This window comes from Quercus suber, unplaced genomic scaffold, assembly GCF_002906115.3.
Source record: "Quercus suber isolate HL8 unplaced genomic scaffold, Cork oak 2.0 scaffold_426, whole genome shotgun sequence".
Taxonomy (NCBI): Eukaryota; Viridiplantae; Streptophyta; class Magnoliopsida; order Fagales; family Fagaceae; genus Quercus; species Quercus suber.
This window is the reverse complement of record NW_027069877.1, coordinates 1,463-11,333: the sequence shown is the minus strand read 5'-3', so window position 1 is coordinate 11,333 and position 9,871 is coordinate 1,463. Positions and strand designations below refer to the sequence as shown.

Sequence of the window (9,871 nt, the reverse complement as noted above, 5' to 3'; positions counted from 1 at the left end):
GTGAGAAAAAACAAAAGAAAAGAAAAAATGCAGTACAAGAATGTGGGTCGGTCAGGGCTGAAAGTGAGCCAACTCTCGTACGGAGCATGGGTGAGCTTCGGAAACCAACTGGATGTAAAAGAAGCTAAATCTCTCCTCCAATGTTGCAAAGACCACGGAGTGAACTTCTTCGACAACGCCGAGGTCTACGCCAATGGTCGGGCCGAGGAGATCATGGGTCAGGCCATACGAGAGTTGGGTTGGAAGCGCTCCGATTTGGTGTTGTCCACGAAGATCTTCTGGGGTGGTCCTGGTCCCAACGACAAGGGTTTGTCTCGGAAGCATATTGTGGAAGGGACCAAGGCTTCTCTTAAAAGGCTTGATACGGAGTATGTTGATCTTATCTATTGTCATCGTCCCGATACTTCCACTCCCATTGAGGAGACTGTTAGGGCTATGAATTATGTTATCGATAAGGGATGGGCTTTTTATTGGGGGACTAGTGAGTGGTCCGCTCAGCAGATCACTGAAGCTTGGGCTGTTGCTCAGAGGTTGGATCTTGTGGGTCCCATTGTTGAACAACCTGAGTATAATTTGCTTTCTCGCCACAAGGTCTCTTTCTCTCTTTATCTCCATTGTGGAAATGGGTTTTTGTTTATTTATTTCATTTGATGAGTGTGTGTGTGTGTGTGTGTGTACTACTTCAGCGTTTTCGTAATTTTAGGGATTCCTAAATCCTAGGAATCCAAATCTTTTTTTTTAGCATAATCATTATGTAGTGGACACCATGTATAAACTTGTGTATGATTTTAATCTTAATGGATGCAGGTTGAGACTGAGTTTCTTCCTCTCTACACCAACTATGGCTTGGGTCTTACCACATGGAGCCCACTTGCGTCTGGAGTGCTCACTGGAAAATACAACAAGAAAGTTATACCATCTGATAGCCGCTTTGCATTGGAAAATTACAAAGTATGTCTTTACTAATACTAGGTTCAACATTTTGCTCTTTAAAGTGACTTGCTATTCTGTCTTCTCATCAACATTTGTTGTTGACTTGAGCTATTTTCTCTGCTATATCTTTATGTTACTTTTAAAGTCTCGTTATCGAATGTTAATTTCACCTTTGGCTTTTTCTTGGTGGCTGAAACGAAGTGCATTATATTGGGATAGTGTTCCATCATCATTGGTTCTCTCCCTTCATAGACTTTGTGCCTATGTAGTGTGTGTGATATTGAATGCTTCTGTGATTACTGCTTCTATGATATCCATGTGTATCCAAGAGAATGATGGTTTCCACCATCAGCATGCATTATACTCGGGTATAAGAATGTCACAGCTTATGACATGTTCCGTAATGTGAAATATGTGGATTATACAAGACCCGGGACCCTTTTTTTTTTTTTTTTTTTAAAAATTTGTTTTAGCCACAGGGTGATTATCCTTGTGAAGTAGCACCGTTTTAGTTCTATACTGTGTTGTCTCAGATGTAGTTCAGTTTGGATGCAGATCCCTGTACAATACATTTCTAATGCGAGAGCTCTTTTTCAATTGATAATTCCATTTCTTTTATTTGGTGTTCTGTTGGTTTTGTGTGATGAATGCAAACCAAAGGGTCCATGGTTTAAGGACCAGCACACGCACACACAGAGCAATGTTGTTCTTTCTTATTTAAATTTAAATGTTATAATCTGTCTGGTGACTGATAGCAAAACTTGATTTATCATGTCAAAATCTTATTTTGACTTGTAGAGTCTTGCTAATCGGTCATTGGTTGATGACGTGCTGAAAAAAGTAGAAGGACTAAAGCCAATTGCAGATGAGCTAGGTGTGCCATTAGCTCAACTTGCGATTGCATGGTGTGCAACAAATCCTAATGTCTCTTCCGTTATTACTGGAGCAACAAAGGAGTCTCAGGTTAGTTTTAAAAATATCATATCCTTTTATTTTTATTTTTTGAGAAGTAAAAATATCACATCTTCAAAACATATTGTAGTTACACGATATGCTGCATTTTTTGATCTGGCGTGTGTTTGCTTATCATTCTACTTTAAAAAAAAGGAGACTGAAAGTTGGATTTATTTTTTGGATGAATGAGATGACTTTTATTGATTAAAACCAATCAAATACACAATGTACACTATACAGAGCTTAAAGTTCCCAGCACTAGTGTGTATGAAAAACAGAAAGCAAAACCAGATCAACTTCTGTTTCCCCTTATAAAAAAGACTACTGTTTAAAAGTAGAAAACACTACAATTACAAAGAAAAGAATCTCAGCAATATTTACTCTTTGAGATTTTCCTACTAATCATGCTTTCTGAAAGTCCATGCTCCCTGCACAATTCTACACTTTCATCTGATTTCTTAAAACCACCTTTGTCTCTTACTCTGTTTTTCACTTCCTGTTTAATGAATGCAAAATGCTCTCTTCGCTCCTGAGCTGTCCCCCATGAATTATGAAATTCCTTTGGCACCAGATATGGTGAACCACTGCTCCTCAAGCTATTTTGATCACAATAGACTTTAAAATTTTTCCCTTAAGGCTTTCCACATCCCAATCCACCAGTCTACAACACCCAAATTCTGGGTTCTCTATTAAGAAGCATTTCATGATTCCTTCCCAGATTCTGCCAGTGAAGGTGCATTGGAAAAGCATATGTTCCCTGGTCTCAGTGTTTCTTCTGCAATAAACACAATTCATCTCACCTTGTTACCCCCATTGGTTAACCTATCTATTGTAGTGAACCTATTCTTCGTACCAAACCACATAGAAAATCATGCCTTGGAATCGCAAGAGAGTACCATACCAATCTCCAACAGTTTTACCTCATGTAGCCTATATCTTAGTCATTCCATGTCTCTGCACTAGAGAAGCAACCTGTCTTTGCAAGAGTCCAAATGGGTCTATCACAATCCCCAATAGGTACCAAAGATAGCTTGCTTTATATGGTTACTCGATCCTTAGACATTCCTGGCCTACATGCCCAATTTTTATCTTTCAAGAAAGAATAAAATCCTGCTCTATCATAGTGATTACCTTCTTGGGGAGGACAAAACTGCTTGCTCAGTAGACTTCAATGGTGTATAAAACTGAGGGCAGCAACTGTAGTCTTCCTGCAAAGGACAGGTTCCTTGAATTCCAAGGGTTAATTCTGGAAGTGATTTTATCCCGAAATGTTTTTTCATCTTGAGCAGATAACTTACCTGGGATTAAGCGAATACCCATGTATCTCATTGGAAAATGACCTTCTCTAAACTGGAGGAGCTCAAGAATCAGTCTAGAAAATACTTCCATTGCCAATACAAATAGATAGGGAGGCAAAAGATCCTCCTGTCTTAATCCCTTATTTCCCTCAAAATAGCTAGCTAGCCTGCCATTAATAGCCACTGAAAATTTAGGGGTAATAAGGCATGTTCTGACCCATTGCACTAACCTTGGTGGAATACTAACAGCAGCAAAACATTGGAGGATAAATTCCCAGCTAACTGAAGCATACACCCATGAGCAATCACCACATTTTCTATAATGCTTCTATTAGTAATAAATGCTGTTGTTTGATTATGGTATAACAGATTTTTCAGAAGGTTATGCACTTGTATATCGCATTTGACATTAAAGAATGAAATGGGCATAAAATCACCCAGGTAGGAAGGATTCTGAACCTTAGGGACTAGGATTATAATTGTCACATTGACTTTCCCTAACAGCTTCCCTCAAGAAAGATTCGATTGCATCCTCCATTTCACACTGTATAGCCCAAGATTTATGGAAGAAACAAGCCAAGAACCCATCTGGGCTAGGACCTTATTACCATTAAGAGAAAAAAATAGTTCTTTGTATTTTCTCAGCAGTGTTTTCTCTTCTGGCTTCATTAACCCCCAATTGTAAGTTCGATTTTCCAAGCTGGCTTTTATAGAACTCAAATGCCAGTTGTGTAACATCTGATTGGATTCTCCATCATGTTTCCTTGATCATATCGTAAGCATTTGAGTGAATTTGTTATATTCCTTTAACAAATCTATAAAAGTAAGAGGTATTGTGGTTCCCCAAATTCAACCACTTATTCCTAGATTTTTGTTTGAAAAAAGCTTCCTCAGCCTTACTTACTGAAAGAATCTCATGCATGCACTCCTTTTCCTATTCACAAATACTCTTTTCTAGGATTCCTCATCATGCAATTTTGGGTTTGTTCCAGTTTGGTTCTAACTTGAATTACCCTTTGAGAAATACTGCCAGATTGTGCAGATTAATCTGCCTAAAGATTCTCTTCAAAGCCTTCAGTTTAAAGTATAGCTTAAACCCTTTTTTTTTTTTTTTGGTTTTGAAAAGTAAAAGTTTTATTAGAAAAGGAAAAGAGAATGACACATAAATAGATGTGTACAACCCTTGTCAAAGAATTAGAGAATAGCTTAAACATTGGAACTCCTTCAACTTGTGTTTCTCAACCTTTCTTACACAAATAGGATTTCATCATTATCTGCACAGAAATTGAATAAATTGAAAGGTTGGTGCCCAAAATTCATTTCTTCACCAAATGACGTCACTGCAGATAAATGATCTGATATACCATGACTTAAAAATTCCAGTGGCCTGGCTATATTTCTTCATCCATCTCTCATTCCCCAGAAATTTGTCTAATTTCCCTGCCACAAACTCAATACCTTTTCTTTTATTACTCTATGTATAAAAGCATCTTGTTTAAGCCAAGTCCATCACTTCAGTGTTGTATAAGCACTCACCAAAATCCATCGCAAATGTTGAAACACTTCCAGAACCCCACTTTTCATAAGAGTTTCTAACCACATTTAAATCCTCCATTAGCAGCCAGGTGTTCTGACCTACTTACCCTTTAAACAACCCCAAACTGTTCCATAGCTCCTTTCTGTTAATCCCTTTTGATGATGCTTAGATACAGGAAAGGAAAGGAAACAAAAATTCTATGACTTAGATACAGCTGTAGTGACGCAGGACAACCAGAACGAAAACTAAACAATAGAAAAATAAAGGGATATGACCTAGGAGTCAGCACCTAAGTCTTGCTTGGAGTCAGCACCAAGCGGGGAAACCACTAGGAGTCAGCGAGTAGACCTGGAGTCAGCACTAGACCAAAGAAAGACCAAACGGTCGTTTTTTTCATTCATCAAAATATCAACTAACTCCTCAAGGAGTACAATAGGTTGCTTATAAAGGATTGCTAAACCCTAGTTCTTATTAGCTAGGAAACCCTAATTGCCTTATTACAAAAATACCCTTACTTCTAAATTAAAATACTAAAAGCCCAATAAACTAATAGACCTAAAACATAAAAATACAATGAGCTTGCAAACATAAATAATACTAAATAATAATTTTCTTGTGTCTCCCGCATCATGTAGTTTGCTGTGAATTACATGATTTGATTGATAAGGCTCCCATTTTTGTGGGGTCTAGAGAGGTCATGTTAGGCAGCTTTGTCCCCAACATTTTGGAGAGGCTGATTCTTGGAGTCGATCCTATGCCGTATCGCTTTTAATTGATGTATAATCTGAATCCGTACCACTACCTTAAACCCAGATTTAATTGTTTGTATCATTTGACATGTAAATAAAAAAAACTGCTTTTGAAATACAACACAACACCTTAAGAATAATTTGTATAATAAATCAATGGTCCATGTCATTTCCTTCAAGATCAAGCAATTAATTTTATTAATTTTCATCTTTTTTAGCAATAAAATAAAAAAGCTTGCCTATGCATGCTTTATGCTTCTTCCAAAAAAAAGGCCAAAGGAGTGCCTAAGGCGAGCTTCTTGAAATGAGCTTCGCTTCAGTGCTTTAACAACACTATGTGTCTAATGTGGAGCTTAACAATTGTGCTTCATGGAGTGTCTGAGCTGTATTCATGTTGCCACAGGTCCTTTGTTGCGGCATATCTTTGCTTCATATTTCCCCTCTGAACCCACCTAATCTGTGAATGCATTTTAAAAATGGGTTTGTGATGTTAAAGGTCATTCTTTGAGGTTTCCCCCCAAAAATTTATTTCTTTATTCTGTCTGATTGAAAATGCTTATATAGCATCCTATTTTTCTCTCAAAGGTGCTAGAACATGAAGCTAGTAAGCATCTAAAATCTGAAAATGATATAATCCTTAAAGCATGCCATTAAAGAGCTTTTTTCTTCTATGTAGATTCAAGAGAATATGAAAGCTATTGATGTCATCCCACTACTGACTCCTGCTGTGATGGAGAAGATTGAGGTTGTAGTTCAAAGCAAGCCAAAGCGTCCAGATTCATATAGGTAAAGCAATGATTCACGAGCTCCTCTGTGTTCTGCACATTCCGCAGCAGACTCCATTGTTCCAATATACTGGAATGCAATTCTTTATCTCAACTGTTAGGCCTGGTGCTTAGTTAGTTTCTTATTTCTTTTCTCGGAACTATTCTTGTGATTTCACTGTGTACCTGGTCTTCTCTTTTTCGTTTCCTCTCTTTGGTTTTCTTGATTTGGGGTGTGGGGAGATAGTGAGTTCTTGTTTGAAGTACCTACATGATTGTTAGTGGCTATGGATTTCTATTGGACAAATTACAGCGTTGGCATCTATTATTTGCCTGTTAAATTAGCTTGAGTGTTTTTTCTTCTGGACTTCTCTGCCTATTGTTAGGTCTGGATGTTGGAGGTTGACACCCTTTTGGCTTTTGGTGTCTATGCCCGTACCCTCTTCGCCTGTATGCATATTTCGTACATGTTCATGTATGTTCATCTGGAAGTTAGTATTTTTTTTAGAACAAAAATGATTGAATCTGATTAAATACATAGAAATGATCTTTGGTCTACTGGGCTATAGGGTAGTGCCGTTGTGGAGCTTGGATACAGATCCAGCAATGGCCTAGCGCAGCAGTCTTTGCATGGTTAATGCCTTGCCCTTCTCTACTTGTTTGATTCTAACATTGTGCCTTGCGTGATTTCCCTTATCATCATTCTCACCTGCTGCCAATTCTTCCCTTATCACCATTCTCGTCTGCTGCCAATTCTTTTCGTGCAAGACTCCAATATCCAGCAACATTTTCACCCTTTCTGCTGACTCGGGCTTTCAATGAGTTAGACTTGGTGGGATCTGGTAGGATCCAAGCTTAAAAAAATTATATTGTCTGAATCTGAGATGGATGGAATGCAATTTGAGTTTGAATCCAAAAGAATTTCCTTGCGGGAATTGATTCTTTTTCCACATGAAGGAAATCCAAAAGAAACCAAGTTAATTTTCTTTCTTTAACAAGAAAACTAACTTTCAAAGTTATAATAAAAATTCAAAGCAATTTCCCAGCAATGGGATGAGAATAAGGGAACCGGTTAGAGAACAATTATAAATTAGTAACTCTATGGAAACATCTAATTTTACAACATACAAAGAAGTTAAGTTGTGATAGGACCAACATTACATTCACATGAATCCACTACTCTTATTATGCACTAATTACAACTTAAAACCTTAGCATGTTATAAAATTGGGTGTGTCACTTACTGTATAGAAATAAAAATAAACAAAATACTAAATATGAAAAAACATAAATCACTCAAACGGACTTAAAAAGTAGAAATCCTAGCAGTTATTTACAAAGCAAAACCAGATAGACTCTACTGTTTAAATTCGAAAAAAATCACAATTACAAAGCAAAAAGTCTCACCAATATTTTCTCTTTGAGCCTATCCTCCTAAGCATGCTTTCTGGAAGTCTCCACTCCCTGCCTAATTCTACACTTACATCTGATCTCTTAAAGCTACATTTGTCTCTTACTCTGTTTTTCACTTCCCATTTAATTGAATGCAAAATGCTCTCTACACTCTGTGGGGCCCTTTTTTAGGACAGTTCCCTAAGCCCAAACCCAATCTGATATCATGGGTTGTTGCAAGGGGCCAGAAGTGGAATAAGAGTGCTCAATGGGCGAACTAGGCTTGGTTCACTGCAACCTATTTGGGCCATTATGCCGAATTGGTCCATTCACAAGTCAAAGCTCCAAAAAAGTGAATACAAGGAAAATATAACAACAAATACATAATAACTTATATTTTGCAAGAATCAAAAGAAAGCAATAACATAAGCAAGTATAAAATAAAAGAGAGCAGTAACATTTTGTAAATCCAGTAGAGTTTAGTGTTTTGTGAGCTAAGGTGCACTGGCAGGGTTTCATGCCTGTGTATATGATGCGTGCCAACATGCTCATGTTAGGATGAGCTACAGCCCCTCAAAGCATCAAACATATTGATGTGTGCTGCATACACGGGGAAATTGATGTCACTTGATGACATGGATCAGGACAATCACACCGTGATGATTATGCACACAATATAGCGTGAATATGCACCTACAACAATTGCCTTGAGCACATACCCACACTACAAGGTTAAGAGCACTCGTGACTAGAGAGGGTCGCTCACGTAGCCATGAGAGTCCATCATACAAAATGTACAATCACCCACATACAGGCATATATAGATAGATATATATATATATATATACACATCATGCACAATGCTATCACATAGAGCGGGAAAGTAAAGCAGACATCGCTAATGTTCCAAGTGTATGTCTCAGCAAGGTACAAGAAATGTAAATCAGACATTGCCATACCCAGGGAACACGGCCTAAGCAAAAAGCAGGAAAGATAAAGGATACATGCCTACATTCATAGGGTATGGCCCAGTAAGGTGTAGGAAATATAAAACAGATATTGTCATACCTTAGGGATGAGGCCTAAAACTAGGTTCAAGGATGATAAACCTAATATAATGCTCTAGAGAAGAGGCTAAGAGAGAAAGATATAACCACTCGGGGAGGCTAGGCCTCCTAATCTATTGAACATCGCCCTTTTTGGGCTTGTGTCATCTTGTTTGCATCCTTGCCCTCGTTGCTCGTGCCTAGGAAGTCGTGCCCTTGCTCTAAGCGTCCTCACTCCAAGCATGTACATGCAACAAACAAAGAAACCAGGCAGTAGACAAGCAAAGGGGATATCCAAGAGGTAAAGAGAGCATGCAAAAAGACACACTAGCAAAGAAAGCCAAAAGGGGGCAAAAAAACATCTTATCAAACAAAAAGGGGTGTCCTAGGAGGACAAATGTAAGTTTAGATCAGGTGTCCATAGTTCCATTGGATTGGAGTATGGGCAACATACATGCCATCAAGCAAAATTCCTAAAAGGGACTTGGGGTTGGGGTCTTATGTATTAAAGATAAGAGTGAACCCACATGAGATAGTAGGAATTAGGCTTGATGACACAAGCAAGCAAGGACTTATGTATGAACATATAGATAAGTGTACAAAGATGCAAAGAAGCAAAAAGAGCCAAACGGGTGGCACAAAGCAAGCAATGCAAGCATAACATCGCATAAAGCAGAGAAAGGGTATGCATCAAGCAAATTGACATCATGGGGATATGTTCTCACAAGTAACCTAAATAAGCCACAAATAGGATGGATGCAACCACACAAGCAAGTAGCCTCAAAGACCAACAAGCACAAACCCATGGAGGGCACAAGGCATGGCAAAGCCTAGATCTAAATAGGCAAACATGGATATAAAGCAAAGAAGCAAGCAAGCATACACATGCATGAAAGAAATGATCCAAACCCTTTGATATAAGCCTAGGTGTATGGATGTAGGCCTAGACCACGTGACCTAGATCTACACCCTACCTAAAGGGCCAAAACACAAGAAAGCGAAACATTAAGAGACAAAAAGGGCTATAGAAGCTTGTGGCATAGCATCCAACATATAGATCTAGACACATAAACATGGCATGGAGCACACGAAGATGTAGATCTAAGTATAAACATGGTAAAGAGCACATAAACATGTAGATCTAAACAAAAACATGGCAAAAAGCACCTAGGCATATAGATCTAAGCACAAACATAGT

At 38.2% G+C, this 9,871-nt stretch overlaps 1 protein-coding gene across 1 annotated transcript; it reads left to right on the top strand.

The window, feature by feature from the left end:
* LOC136061381 (probable voltage-gated potassium channel subunit beta) lies at positions 1–6,598 on the top strand. Its single transcript, XM_065761727.1, has 4 exons — positions 1–591; positions 808–951; positions 1,732–1,896; positions 6,148–6,598. Exons 1-4 carry the CDS (start codon positions 28–30, stop codon positions 6,259–6,261), a joined length of 987 nt encoding a protein of 328 aa, XP_065617799.1. The 5' UTR covers positions 1–27; the 3' UTR covers positions 6,262–6,598.
* The last annotated feature ends 3,273 nt before the right edge of the window (positions 6,599–9,871 follow it).

Excerpts from the sequence above, each read along its gene's own strand:
- LOC136061381 (XM_065761727.1), top strand. The coding sequence starts at position 28 with ATGCAGTACAAGAATGTGGGTCGGTCAGGGCTGAAAGTGAGCCAACTC. Across the intron at positions 592-807 it reads ATTTGCTTTCTCGCCACAAG|GTTGAGACTGAGTTTCTTCC; the intron begins GTCTCTTTCTCT and ends TAATGGATGCAG. Across the intron at positions 1,897-6,147 it reads GAGCAACAAAGGAGTCTCAG|ATTCAAGAGAATATGAAAGC; the intron begins GTTAGTTTTAAA and ends TCTTCTATGTAG.